We start from the raw sequence: 14,864 nt of genomic DNA, 5'->3' as shown, positions 1-14,864 counted from the left end.
ACACGAACAATATAGTCGTACAGCAGAGAAACAACCATGTGACACGCACAGCCAATCGTACAGCAGAGAAACAATCGTGTGACATGAACAATCCAATCGTACAGCAGAGAATCAACCATGTGACATGAACAATCCAATCGTACAGCAGAGAATCAACCATGTGACATGAACAATCCAATCGTACAGCAGAGAATCAACCATGTGACACAAACAGCCAATCTCACAGTGGAAGCATCGGTGCTTCCTCTGCTCCCTCTGGCAGGGCAGCGCGCAGCGGGGATGAGGCCGCCTGGACCCTGTGTATTTCTGCCTGCAGCTATTTTTATTATTATAATAGTTAGATCGCTCAATTTCATTATTATTATTATTATTATCATTATTATTAATAATAATAATAATAATATTCATATTCATATTCATATTCATATTCATATTATTATTATTGTTGTTGTTGTTGTTGTTGTTATTATTATTATTATTGTTGTTGTTGTTATTATTATTAGGGGTCCAGCTCGTAACAGCAGCTTTTGAAATCTAAAATCTCTGGAACACAAAATTTGGCAAAACACATGAACACGGTTCAGGTCTAGTTCGAACCGCTATGTCACAAACACCTTCCGGATGAAGTTTCATCCAAATAGATCCACATACGGAGCAGAAATGAGGGAACCAAACCGACCAAATTTGATTGATATCACAGACGCGGTCCAATGCATTTCACGGCCAAATATGTCCAACCCTGCTAAAACTATCTGGAACACAAACTTCTGCAGAACCTACGAACACGGTTTAAAGTCCTATGTCATGAGGATCTCGTGGTTTAAAATTCATCCAGATCGATCCGCATACGGAGCAGATATTAATGAAAAACCGAACAAATTTGACCCAAAATATTCAGCTGCTCTTATAAGTTTAGTATATTTCGCTACATTACACAAAAAACAAAAAATGTAATATGTGCCTTAAACGAGTTAACTGGACCCCGTATTGCTGCGTACAGCTATATTTATAATAATAATTATAATACTACTACTACTAATTATAATAATCATCATCATTATTATTATTATTATTATTATTATTATTATTATTATTAATAATAATAATCTAGATGTGAAATATCCATCTTCACCATAAATGGCAAATAAAATAAAAAAAACTCATAAATTACATGTATTTTTAAACCCCGTAGTTATAGCGTTAATTGCCGTAGTTCAAATATAAAGGAATCTTTCAAAATCATTATTTGCCAAATGCAGCAACTCCGGCAACTCCGGCTCAGCAAAATAACACATTTGATCATCTAAATCAGAAAAAAATATACACTATGCAGTAGAGTATACATAATAACCCAGAAATATGAGGGAAAAATTCCATAAAATATGAAAAAATATCATTCCATCTCAAGTTCCTTTCCAAGACGCCGAATTAATATTGAATGTTTATATTATAAATTGTGTGTTGTTTATTGACTATCAACAAAGCGGAACCCGATTGGCTCATAACAAGAAACGGCTTTGAGGCTTCGGGGAACGTCATTGGCTTAAAACGCCGCGGAATCTGACTCGCTCGAGGCAGCTCCCGCCGCCCTCTTTTGTTGCGTTCATCGTATCCCAGAATGCATCTCACTGTATTAAAATGATGTTTCTTTATGGTGAGAACCAGCCAGTTATAACCAAAACCGGCTTCAACCGGCTGTGTCTCCTCCAGTCGCTGTGGAACATAGACCGATGACATAGAATGATGGAAAGTGGAATTATACTGACTCTGAAGCTATATTTAACTCACTCAATTATTCTTTAAAATAAAAAATAAAAATCCGGAGACCACACACTGGACCGAGGAGCCTCCCCCCCCCCCCCCCCCCGTCGGAAGCGACAACTGGCAGGCCTGTCCAACGTCCCGCTTGTGAGCGAGTTCCACTTGGAGCCTCCTGTGCTTTCTTCAGAGAAGCTGTATTTATAGCGCCTACGCAGATGCAGCCTCATGAAAGCGCTCGCGTCCCCCACTTCACGCTCCTGGGAGGCTTGGCTCCGCTCTGATTTGAGGCGGGGATGAGTCAGCTCCAGGGTTCTGACCAAACCGTGACCTTTAGAAGCTTTCTATGGTACAATACAGGACCTATGTTCTGGGAGACGTGATGGAAACGCGCTGCAGAGACAGAGCCGGGGCCAAAGAAAGAAGTCGGGATCCTCCTCGGGTGTCTCTCTGAGTTTTGGGCACGCCCGACAAAAGTGGACGTCATAAATGACTTCTGCATGAAGCTCTAAGGCCCAATCTGTTGGACAACGTGGCACTTCCTATTATCACAGGAAATGTGCATGATATCAATTCTGACAGACAATTCTGAGATCTACTATTAAATTATCTTTATTTTGCATCGTTTGAGTTTGGCCGTCTTGGCTCTACTGCGCGTCACTCCCGGCTAATTGTACAGCAAATCACAGGAATCCCCCCATTTAAGGTGGATGCAGGGGAGGTGGAGGGAGTGCGACGCAACACAGCAGCAGCAGGCAGATTGACTGCTTAAAAAGGCCGCCTTATAAGGGCGTGGAAGCATGTGGCGCCGTCAAGTTGTCTGACAGAATTAGCTCCGCAAGCTGCGCCTCATTATACGTCACAATATATATATATATTTTCCCCTGAAGAATCCAACTGAGGCGCATCCCTAACCTTAAGCCTGCATTACGAGTGCAGTGCCCGTTGAAAACACGCCTGTTTGTGAAAGTTTGTGGATAAACTCGCTGTTCGCTTGTTCATTTAAAGCTTATTGATATTACACTTTTCAAGAGTCCGTACCAAACGCTCCTCTTTCGGAACGGGCCGACGACCCTGACGTGCATGTCTTTAGGGGTGGGGGAAAACCCACGGCAACACGACTGGGGTTCAAGCCCAGTAAACTTCCCAGAACCCTGAACCACCTTTGTCATAGTAGCCATAGTACGCATCAAATAGAATGTAAAAAGTACCAGGATGTCGTACAACCAGTCAACTATCTTTATTTCCAGGTGCCTGATGAAAGCAAAACAGCTCCATTATTTTAACAATATCTATTGATTGTTTAATCAGACCTTCTTGAATATTCTACAGGGCCCGAGGGGTCCCGACGGCCCGTTGGGAGAAAAAGGTTCTGCTGGTTTGGAGGTGAGTAGCGGGTCAAGGAGTCAAAAAGTCCTCCGCCTAGAAGCTGCACACTGGCTCACTATGAAACTCCACTCCGCCTACAGAGACTCCCTTGTGGACCACAGTTTGCATTCAGCGCCCAAATCACACATAGGAATCTGCATTTTAATAAATACACAGATACACAGAGTGCAAAAGTGTCAATAGTGTGTTGGCATTCCAAAGTCTATTAATAAAATGTAATTTTTTTTTTTTTTACCTTTTATTTCTGTATTGTATTATGTTTATTATTTTTATTATTATGTGAGATTATTATTTTATTTTATATATTATATGTTATTATTATTATTATTTTGAGATCATTTTATTTTATTATTATTGTGATTATTATTATTATTTGAGATTATTATTTTTTTTACAGTTTATACAGAATGCGTTTTCTTTAATATGGTCTTATATGGTTAAGATCCTTTTATTTATTTATTTTAACCCCGTTCGGTCTTGAAATGTAAGATAAGATTTAAGTTAGTGAGAAGGGAAGGGGGAGGAAAAACAAACCAACAAGAGTTTAACAAGCCCAGTTTGTAACTACACATTATGAAAAAAACTATTTTTAACATCTGAGGAGTCTTTAAAAGGAGAAACAGAACCTTTAATCAGGAAGGCTGAAACGCTGATGGTTATTATGGGGAAACGGTTATCGAGGAGGGGGGGTGGGGGTTGGGGGATTTGGGGGTGGGGGGGGAGTTAAAAGGGAGCTTTGATTGGACTGTGTTGAATGGTTTTTATTTTGGCAGGGTCCCGACGGTCCCCCGGGGAAGTTGGGTTTTCCTGGTGAGATGGTGAGAGGAATTATGCTTCTTCGCGTTTCCTTTGTAGCGGCTCACAACGCCGGTAAAATCACTCAGTGTTGATCTGGGTTTCACTTCCTTCACACATTTTAGGTTCCACATGTCGAGAACGGTTCCTCTAAACCCCGATGTGTCGCAGAATCGCGCATTCTGTCGTTGGGCCAAGGACATTTTCATATACAAGCAATTTGTCTTGGTAATAGTTAGTGCATTGTAGTGCAGACGAGACAAAAAAGCTCATACATACAGTATAATACACATATATCAAATAATGTACAGTATATACAGAATATACAAAATGTGCTCTATGCATCAGATCAACAGTATAATAAATAATAAAAAGGCTTAAATTAATTTAAAAAAGGCTTTGACGGACTAAGTGACAGTAAAGATGCAAGTTTTGAATAATTATAAATATGAATAGTATAGTATATATATATATATATATATATATATATATATATATATATATATAAATGATAGTATATTGGAATATAGGACATTTCTGTGCATGATGAATAATTTGTATACAGTAGTCTGGACACCGATCACACCGGTTTCGAGTCTAAATTATTTCAGTTTTATTCCAATATATTGCATAAAGTTGCATGTGTATCATACAAACAGAAACAGCGTCTGATCTAACCCGTCGTGACTTCTCTGCCTCCTTTCGCTAAAGGGGAAGCTTGGCGAGTCGGGCGAAGCGGGGCCGAAGGGATTTCCAGTAAGTGTTTGGGCCGAACAGACTTCTCTTTTCAGGCCTCGATTTAGGGCAGGATTTTTGGGATGGACGCCCTTTTAGCTATTAGCGGAGCAGCTATTAGCGGCGGCTGAGGAGAGGGGCTGTTATTCTGTTATTCTAGCCGGTGTATAAATGGCGGCAGTGTGCGAGTGTGTGTGTGTGTGTGAGTGTGCGTGTTCGTGTGTGTGTGTGTGTATTGTGGCATAATATAAAATGGCTGTGATGTTTCCAGGGCGTCCAGGGGCCGTCGGGACCCCCCGGAGCCAAGGGCATCGCTGGGGAGCCGGTGAGTTCGGGCAATGTGAAAACGTAGTATCTCTCTTCCTTCCTTGCGGCGGCGCTGTGTCCAACCGTTCTGCCGCTCAGGTCCTAATTAGACGTGATGTTTGCTTACGGGGGATGTAGGTAGCTAAAAGAAATGTAGGCGTAGCTCTGGCACCTACCGAGGACCCTTGGCGCTTTTGCCAGTTCCTCGGTCTGACAACAGCTTACTCACCGCTGCCGTCACCGCGTCCCCACAAACCACCCGCTTTGCTTTGGAAAATTTGGGGGGGGGGGGAAGAAAAAATGAAAATAAAAAAAAAGCCCCCCGACAACCTAATCCCCTTTCCCTCTCCCTGCCCAAGTCTTTAAAGCGACGAGCTCCGAGTCAACTTGATTTACACCTCCTCCTCCGCGGAGAGGCAGCTTTATTATGGCCCCGGCGTATCTCTGTGACAGCAGGCCGGCTTCTATCTCTTTCAGGAGCTTTGGCGCCGTGTCCTGAGCTGCCGAGATTAACTTATCTCCCCAAATCAGCCTAAGTTTTTTCTTTTCTTTTTTTTTTAAAATTTTCCTACTTTCAAAATGTCTTCTTCAAAGATTGTGGAGTTTCTGTGAAGGCGGGGGGGGGGATGTTTTATCGGTATCTCCTCTGTGCCATGACAGGGACCTCCGGGGCCGCTGGGGACCGTGGGACCTCTGGGGGAGATGGGGCTGAAGGTGAGTCCGCCTGCCCGCACGCCGGCTCTGAAGATTGGGAAACTGGGCCTTCAGAACCCAGGCTGATGATGCCTGGTTTCCATTTTTGTTTTTTTGACAGGGTCCGCCGGGGAAGGTCGGCGACACGGGCCTGCCTGGTGACCCAGGAGAGAAGGTTAAAGACCTTAAATGACCTTTTACTTATTTAGTGACCAATTGTCTTTGTCCACAAACTGGTTGGACGATGAAACACTGTGTGTGTTACTCCATCGAGGGGGCTCACGGTTGTATTTCTGCCTGACAGGGTGCCATTGGTCCGGGCGGAAACATCGGGGAACAGGGTCTGATTGGCCAAAGGGTGAGTATCGAGTATCCCACAATGCACTGCTGCACACAAGTCCTTTAATTTAAATCGAACTAATATAAATCAATTAATAATTAGTTCAATAATAATAATAATAATAATAATAATAATAACAATAACAATAATAATAAATGTAGCTGCAGGTATCAATACACAGGGTCCAGTTTAGTTGTGCTAGGTACGTATTACAGTTTTCCGGGTTCTCTGAAACGCAGCAGAAGTTACAATTTTCCGAGTTTACATTGGACGCCACACTGGCTCCACTGGTATGCGGTCTACACAGCGCAACTCAGCGAATGACCACACATAGACGTAAACCGGACTTATATAACACCGGTTCATGACGCCACAAGTGGAAGTTTCCAACAATACGGTTCCATTCAAACGGACAGAAACTACCCGTCCCTCAGACACATTTCATCAGCTTTTTAAACTTTTGGGATTAAAATACAAGATTCGGAGCTGTTGCTCTCGAGCTGCAAGCGAGCTCCATGTGTGAGGACACAACCACCGAATGTTTTTGACTGACTTGGGGGTGACCAAGGGATGTCACCATTTAAATTTCTCCAGCTTACGATGCATGTCGCGTGTAAATAAAAGGAATTTTCTTATTCATCGCGTTTCAGTCTTTTGCGATGTGCTTATCACACATGCTCATGTCGCGATGATGCTATAGAGCTGTGGATGTTTCAATAGACAGATCAGGCATTTAAGTGAAACCACCGTGAAACACCGAAATCTGTGTTGCAATTCAGTCCGACAGATACCAATCATATAGGAACAGCCATATTGCCATATTGCCACCGGGTTTCGGACAGACGATGGAGTCTACGCAACGCACCTCACAAGCTGCGAATGCCCCCCAGAGCCACAACCTGCACATATGTAATGGATGATGATGTCACGAAAAGCACTGCACCACAATTTCATTTTGCTCCACCACCTGACCCGAAGTTGTAGAACCTAACCTATAACCCTTATTTAAAAATGTTCACTAATTCCTGCTGCAGATGTAGATCGATATGGATCAAACTTGAACCACAAGGTGTTTGAGACGTCCCAGTCCTAACGAGACCTCAAACATGCCCATGGGTTCAATGACTGTCTTGTTCCAGACACTTTTACTTACACTTACACTTTTACACTTTCTTCTTTCTTTCTTCTTCTTCTTTCTTTTAGCCCGGAGAATGTCAAGGAGAAAAACAAAATTAAAAAAAATAATAATAATAAAAATCCCAGCGAAAACAATAATAAATATGAGCGGTGGCGGTCGCTCAGGAGGCATAGTGGGTCGTCTAGTGACCAGAAGGTTGCTGGTTCGGTCCTCGGCTCCCCCTGGTAGCGGGCTGAAGTGTCCTTGAGCAAGACAATGAACCCCTAACTGCTCTGTCCTGGCCCGCTGGACCGCCGTCATTACTCCCACAACAGGAATGTTGTTTATGGTATTACTATTTTAAGTTCAGTTGGCCTGTCTGAAATATTACATTTATCATATTTATACGTTATATTACAATATTATACATTATATGTCTTCAGATATTATTGTAATAACAGGGAAAAGCCATGATCATGTAGGTAATATTTATCGGCCTAATCACCACTGCACTCAAACGCACACCTTTTGAAAACTTGTGACTTTTAAAAACAGCAGCGGGTGGAGCCTCCACGCCCCGCTCCGCTCGCCGCAGATCCCGCACGGAGCAACCAATACACACCAGTGGAGTTTAGAGCGCAGCGCACACCAACAACAATAATAATAATAAAAACAATAATAATAACAACAATAATGACAACAACCATTATTAGTATAGCACATACACAACTTGCAATTGAAAGTGTTTTACACGAATAGAGGCAACCGAATAGTAACAATAAAAAAGCAAACAAGCAAAATCCATGACATATAAATAATGAAATATGAAGCAAAATTTCAGTTTGAGCTCATTCCTCCGCGAACAATTTTCAATCGTTATTTTCTAGTACCACTCGAGTACCACTCCAAGCAATTCTCAATAATTCTCAAAAAAGAGCAGAAGAATCCAAGGTAAACCCGACACTTCATGCATCCAAAAAGTGCTCATTACCGTCCATCTCCACCTTTGCTCAAATTGACTCCGCAAATATTCTCCATGATTCTCTCCTCCATGTGGTGTGCGTCAGGGCGAGCTTGGCATGGACGGCGAGGCCGGGGCGAGCGGACCTGACGGAGCCAAGGTGGGGAGATTATATTTTAATATCTTTAATTATATTTAATTATGAGCCCGGAACAGCAGTCGTCTCAATTATGCGAGTGTCTTTATTTCAGCCGAATGTGGATTCTGGCGAGTGTAGGGAGCCAGGTGGAGGTGATGGCATCATCCCCCGCCGTCCATCAACATCGTCTCAGCCCAAAACGAAATTTTGTTGTTTGTTTGGTTTTTTTTTTGCGCGCGAACCAGATGAACTCTGCCATTTTCCACCAGAACGGCGGCTCTCCCAACGCCTCAGCGTTTGCTTGTGGAGTTGCCGGCTCCTCTGCACATGCTCAGAGCGCCATCTTGTCCACGCTCAGCGAAAACATACAGCGGGGGACCTATTGTCGGAGCTCCACCGCCTGTCTGGCAGGAGGGGAACAGACAGAGAGGAGAGGGAGCTCTCTGCTGATCAGAAACCGATCCGCCCCCCGCCCCCAAAAAAAAGCGCCGCTCCATTGGCGTCAGGATCCGGCCCACGTGCACGGGCTCCCGGGGCCGTGGATGGAGAGAACAAGAGCCCCCACAGAAGAAATACATATAAACAACTCAATCGGAACCTTCTGTCGGAGATTGTTCAATCGCTGCTACTGGAAGATGAGAATAAAATCGTTGAATTCACCCACTGGCAACCGACTGACTGCAGGTGATCGATGTCTTGTAGAGAGACTCGGAGCTTTTACCGAAGCCAAAGTACACGACTGAAATTGACTCGAGTGAAAAGTGAAAGTGCAAAATTTACATTTCTACTTGAGGAAAAGTCTATAAGTACTCGCTCCTGAATGTGCTCAAACTATAACGAGTGCGACTGGAACTTTCTTTTGTACAATAAAACATCTTACAGGTGTTGTCAAAGTCATTAAAAAGATACAGAGAATCCCTGAGGAGCAGTTTGATGGATCCAGTCCCCAACTTCAAGTGTAAATATACGCAGATATTTGCTTTACAATGTGGTGGAGTGAAGGTCGAAAGTCTCTAACGTGGCACCGCTAAGTACTGTGCTACTCCTCCTTCTCGTACTTTCGTTGCATATTCAGAGCGGCTCTTCAAAGGGATGTCGCTCGTTTCATCAAGTGGCATCGCTGGTAAATGTATAACAGCATTACTCCTTCTTGATTTGTTCCAGGGTGAAAAGGGAGAGCCCGGACTGGAGGGGGACCAAGGCGACCGGGGGACAGTGGGTCTGAAGGGGAAAGAAGGGCCCCTAGGACCCCCTGGCCTGCTGGGGGTCAGGGTGAGTGTCCGGCCGCCACCGGGGGCGTAGTGCGGCGCCACAGCCGCTTCTGTCAGTCAGTCGGTGATTTGGAGGGTAGTTTCGCGTTAATGCCCAAATGTGTATTTGCTGACAAATAGAAAATACCTCATTGCGTGCAGATAGCAGTCCAAACCCACCTGGCTCGGCCCGGCGATTACGGGAAAAAACACATTCTGGCAGAGTTAGATGATAGTCAACAAAAACGGTTTTGCGAGGTTGCCATTGGGTATAAGGACTTTGCCATTTGTTTGAAGTTTTTCTGTCCAATGTCACCCTTCCTCCAAAGAGAAAAAATAAATGAAAACATCTATTCACAAACTTGAACTTGAAATAAAGGCCCAAGGATGTATATAGCGCCACGAGACACATTTTGGTCATAGAAAAAATAATAAGTGAAATAGCCAACAACCATTTAACCCTTTAAGGTGTTGGTGTTAAATCCTGGTTGTATTCTGCCAGAGCCTCCTCATGTAGTGAAAGGTGGAACCATAAATGCTCATTCAACGTCAAGATTTGAGTCGATCAAAGGTAATGAAAATTCGGCTCCTTTTACCGGCACTTCGGAAAATAAAAACGGCACTATACGACGGTCCATCATGGCCAATAACACTCAACTCCTTCTGTTCCTCTCTCCAGGGTCAGGAGGGGAAATCTGGCAAGATCGGCGAGAGAGGAAAAGCAGGGGAGAAGGTTCGTCTGGCTTTTTTTAGTCTGTTTTATTTATGTTTGTGCCGGAATACGGCTTCAGATTCTGGACGTCCGTCAGGCTGCTGCTCCTGCTTCTGCTTCCTGTTTGGTGTGTGTGTGTGTGTGTGTGTGTGTGTGTGTGTGTGTGTGTGTGTGTGTGTGTGTGTGTGTGCGCGACGGTTTAATGAAAAGGTTTAATGGCCGTCTGTAAATAAACAGTGGGGTCAGCGCTCCCCCGCAGGACGGACAGAGGGGACGCCTCCTCAAACAGACGCTCACTCCAAGCGTTTGGATTTGTAGAAGTAGAAGAACTGAACCAGAAGCAGGACAAGCAACCAGAAAGAAGGCTTCCTCCTGCTTGCCTGCCTGTCCTGGTTTGTCCTGCTTGCCTGCCTTTCCTGGTTTGTCCTGGTTTGTCCTGGTTTGTCCTGGTTTGTCCTGCTTGTCCTGATTTGTCCTGATTGTCCTGGTTTGTCCTGCTTGTCTTCCTTGTTCTGCTTCCCCTGGTTGTCCTGGTTCTGCCTCCCCTGCTTGTCCCGCTTGTTCTATTTTCCCAGGTTATTTTGCTTGTCCTATTTGTCCTACTAGTCCTGGTTGTCCCACTAGTCCTGCTTGTCCTGGGTCTCTTGCTTGTCCTGATTGTCCTGGTTTGTCCTGGTTGTCCTGATTTGTCCTGATTGTCCTGGTTTGTCCTGGCTGTCCTGCTTGTCTTGCTTGTTCTGCTTCCCCTGCTTGTCCTGGTTGTCCTGGTTCTGCTTCCCCTGCCTGTCCTGCTTGTCCTGGTTCTGGTTCTCCCTTCCTGTCCTGCCTGTCCTGGTTTGTCCTGATTGTGCTTCCCCTGCTTGTTCTAGGTCCTTTTGCTTGTCCCGGTTGTCCTGGTTGTCCTGGTTCTGCTTCTCGTGTTTTCCTGCTTGTTCTACTAGTCCTGCTTGTCCTGGGTCTCTTGCTTGTCCTGATTGTCCTGGTTTGTCCTGGTTGTCCGGATTTGTCCAGATTGTCCTGCATTCTGCTTCTCCTGTTTGTTCTTCTTGTCCTGGTTTGTCCTGGTTGTCCTGGTTCTGCTTCTCCTGTTTGTCCTGATTGTTCTGCTTGTCCTGGTTTGTCCTATTTGTCCTTGTTTGTCCTACTTGTCCTGGTGTGTCCTGCTTGCCCTGGTGTGTCCTTCTTGTCCTGGTTTCTCCTGGTTTGTCCTGTTTGTCCTGGTTTGTCTTGTGTGCCCTGCATGTCCTGTGTGTCTTGCTTGTCGTGGTTTGTCCTGCTTGAACTGGTTTGTCCTGCTCGTCCTGGTTTGTTGTGTGTGTCCTGGTTGTCCTGCATGTCCGGCATGCCCTGGTTTCTCCTGGTTTGTCCTGCTTCCCCTGGTGTGTCCTGCTTATCCTGGTTTCTCCTGGTTTGTCCTGCTTGTCCTGGTTTGTCCTGCTTCCCCTGTTGTGTCCTGCTTGTCCTGGTTTGTCCTGCTTCCCCTGTTGTGTCCTGCTTGTCCTGGTTTGTCCTGCTTCCCCTGGTGTGTCCTGCTTGTCCTGGTTTCTCTTTGTTTGTCCTGCTTCCCCTGGTGTGTCCTGCTTGTCCTGGTTTCTCTTTGTTTGTCCTGCTTCCCCTGGTGTGTCCTGCTTGTCCTGCATGTCCTGCTTGTCCTGGTTTCTCCTGGTTCTCCTGCTGTCTCTCTTGTCCTGCTTGTCCTTCTGGATCGCTGAACCTCCGTGCTCCTTCTCCAGGGCAGCAAGGGCCACCAGGGGCACCTGGGAGAGACCGGACCCGTGGGGGAGCAGGGGGAGGCGGGCTACACCGGACCCAAGGGAGCCAGAGGAACCATCGGACCAGTGGTGAGATGGAAGGATAAATGGATCGATAGATAGATTGATACATTCATTGGTTGGTTGGTTGTTTGATTGATTGATTAATAAAAATCAATATATTCTGTATATTTTCTTGCAGGGTGCACCGGGGCGGATGGGCCAGCAGGGAGAACCTGGAATCGCAGGCTATGAGGTGAGACGCCGCCCCTCCATTGATAAAGAATAATAATAACCTTATAACCTATCAGCTGTAAATGTGAACAAGAGGGTCAACAGTTTCAACCTTCTCTAATGGACGGCCATTAAAATAAACACCTCCAAAGTGGCTTAGGGACGCTTAGAATCCTCTCTTTCATTGCTGTTCAATTTCCTTTAATTGCATCTAATTGCCATCCTCATTAACAAGGACAGCTTTGGATTTATAACTATTAGCTCATTTGCATTTCAGCCTCCTTAACTGAAATACATAGAAATATCATTGAATTATATCTTTGAAGTGGGTATTGGACTTATTATACGTGTAATGTAATCTCATGATATAGTGTGATATTACACAGCATGACTTTTAATTAATGCAGTCGGCGTTTTTCTATTTGTTGTTTGCTCTATTTCCCTGCAATGGCCTTTCATGCTTGTCTTATGTTGAATAATTTCCATTAAAATCTCGATCAGAATTCACAATATCTGGTTTTAAATTGCTGTTTAATGTCGTTTGTATTAATAGGGTCACACAGGACCACAGGGCTCTCTGGGCCGCCCAGGACCAAAAGGTGAAAAGGTACACTTCCCACACTAATAGCTTTCTGCTGCTTTAATTGCTCGTGTCTGTAATAAAATCACAGTTGGCGTTTAACCTTTCCTTTTTCGGGTTTTTCGCCCCCGATAGGATCCCCGATACGCTGTTTTGAGACGTCAAAGTCAATATTTTGTATCTATTGAGGCTCCCCGGCCGTCTGTGCTTTACTTGGAGCCCTCGCTCTAATTCAAACACCAGACTGGACGAGGGGAGCGAAAACGTCTCGTTAAATCCTGAAATGTGGTGGTAAATGATCCGCAATTAGCCACAAGCACCTGGACTCCTCTGGCCAGTTTGTGAAGTGGGACGTGGAGTATTAGTCCTAGATCCTCTGAATAATCGCCCCAGTTGCTCTGTAATGAGATCAATATTCTGCTGCTGCCGCTGCCATGATAATAGGATAAACCGAGAGCCGACAAGAAGAACAAAAAGAGCTTATTAGCTTACGTGACTGTTTCCAAGCAGGTAACTCCTGCACAAACACGGTATTGTTGGTGAATCGTGGGGCGGTAATCCGGTTGTCGTCATGGCAACGCAGTTTCCTTCCACCCATGTACACGTCCGTGTGAACTGTGAACTGTGGTCGATGCTTGGGATGCCTGCTGCTGGCGCTGTTCATTTGGGGCTAATTTATGAGTCACCGCTCACAAAAATATAATAACATTCAAAACACAAACACGTGCACGAAGGGTTTGTTTTGTCCAACACGTGCACAGCACATGCACCATTAAACAGCCACATTGATCCATGGTGATTTATTATAGGATGATAATAAGTAGCTGGGGGTTTTGTTCCTGGAACCACATTTGACGACAAGCTGGGTTTATTTTGGGGTTTCGCTCTTTGGGGTTTGGACTCTTCATGTTTTGGGCTCTTTGGGTTTTGGACGCTTTGGGTTTTGGATGCTTTGGGTTTTGGACTATGGATTTGGAGTCTTCGGGTTTGGACTGTTTGGGGTTTGGACGCTTTGGGTTTAGAGTTGTTGGGTTTTGGAGTCTTTGGGTTTTGGACTATGGGTTTGGACTCTTTTGGTTTGGACTCTTTGGGTTTGGACTGTTTGGGGTTTGGACGCTTTAGGTTTGAACTATTTGGGGTTTGGACTCGTTATTTCTTGGACTCTTTTGGGTTTGGACTCTTTGGGGTTTGGACTCATTGGGTTTGGACTCTTTGGGGTTTGGACTCATTGGGTTTGGACTCTTTGGGTTAGTTTGTGCCTTTGAGGAGAATTTCATTGATTGGTCTTTATTTCTCTATCGGTTTTTCATTTCAGGGTGAACCGGGGGAGGACAGCAAGGTGGAAGGGCCCGCCGGTCCCCAAGGTGACAGAGTGAGTTCCTCACGTGCACTCTGTCCCCATGATGCATTTTAGGTGCCAGAAAAATACAAATCTATCGGAATATCTGGTGTTTTATTGTCCGAGTGTGTGTGTGTGTGTGTGTGTGTGTGTGTGTGTGTGTGTGTGTGTGTGTGTGTGTGTGTGTGTGTGTGTGTGTGTGTGTGTGTGTATGTGTGTTCAATAGGGAATACGTGTTAGTGATTATGTATATGTGTTTGTTTTCTGCCGTGTGGAACCAGGGTCCTCCAGGAGACCGAGGAGACAGAGGAGAGTCCGGTGACACAGGATATACTGTGAGTGTTATTGTCTTTTTTTTGAATAGTTATTAATTGATTTATGTTAGTTAATTTATTTGTTTACTTACGTCATCAGCTCACTTAATATCAAATTAGATATAATACTATAAAAATAATAATATAATACAAAATAAAAAAACTTCTGTATTTAGAGTTGTTGTTTGAATTGTTGTTGGTGTTTGTTGCCATGTAAGCCATTAAAGTACGCCCGTGTTCCATACGTCTCAATGTGGATACTTCCTGTTTCAGGGTCAAACTGGTTTCGATGGAGCGAGAGGTGAAGCCGGAGCTCCGGGGTCGCCCGTAAGTCGACTTTTGCGCTGGATATTATGTTATTTATGCTGAAAGACAAGCATGAAGAGCCAAGAATAACAATAATATCCTGTAGAGACATGTAGACATGCATGAAGTTTGAAGCACAAAATCA

At 44.5% G+C, this 14,864-nt stretch overlaps 1 protein-coding gene across 1 annotated transcript in view; it reads left to right on the top strand.

Annotated features, from left to right (window-relative positions):
- The window catches only part of col27a1b (collagen, type XXVII, alpha 1b), a gene marked incomplete at its 3' end in the record, with an annotated part of 71,688 nt that overhangs the window by 49,128 nt on the left and 7,696 nt on the right, over nucleotides 1–14,864 (top strand). The window contains exons 29-44 of the mRNA XM_080004571.1: nucleotides 3,091–3,144; nucleotides 3,921–3,965; nucleotides 4,654–4,698; nucleotides 4,949–5,002; nucleotides 5,644–5,697; nucleotides 5,798–5,851; nucleotides 5,981–6,034; nucleotides 8,201–8,254; nucleotides 9,398–9,505; nucleotides 10,163–10,216; nucleotides 11,929–12,036; nucleotides 12,149–12,202; nucleotides 12,734–12,787; nucleotides 14,076–14,132; nucleotides 14,381–14,434; nucleotides 14,687–14,740. Coding sequence (XP_079860697.1) covers nucleotides 3,091–3,144; nucleotides 3,921–3,965; nucleotides 4,654–4,698; nucleotides 4,949–5,002; nucleotides 5,644–5,697; nucleotides 5,798–5,851; nucleotides 5,981–6,034; nucleotides 8,201–8,254; nucleotides 9,398–9,505; nucleotides 10,163–10,216; nucleotides 11,929–12,036; nucleotides 12,149–12,202; nucleotides 12,734–12,787; nucleotides 14,076–14,132; nucleotides 14,381–14,434; nucleotides 14,687–14,740 — 957 coding nt within the window. The remainder of the gene's footprint in view (nucleotides 1–3,090; nucleotides 3,145–3,920; nucleotides 3,966–4,653; nucleotides 4,699–4,948; nucleotides 5,003–5,643; nucleotides 5,698–5,797; nucleotides 5,852–5,980; nucleotides 6,035–8,200; nucleotides 8,255–9,397; nucleotides 9,506–10,162; nucleotides 10,217–11,928; nucleotides 12,037–12,148; nucleotides 12,203–12,733; nucleotides 12,788–14,075; nucleotides 14,133–14,380; nucleotides 14,435–14,686; nucleotides 14,741–14,864) is intronic.

The sequence above is a fragment of the Zeus faber genome (assembly GCF_960531495.2).
Source record: "Zeus faber genome assembly, chromosome: 7".
Classification (NCBI taxonomy): domain Eukaryota; kingdom Metazoa; phylum Chordata; class Actinopteri; order Zeiformes; family Zeidae; genus Zeus; species Zeus faber.
The sequence above is the reverse complement of the archived record's forward strand: the minus strand, read 5'-3'. Positions and strand labels throughout refer to the sequence as shown.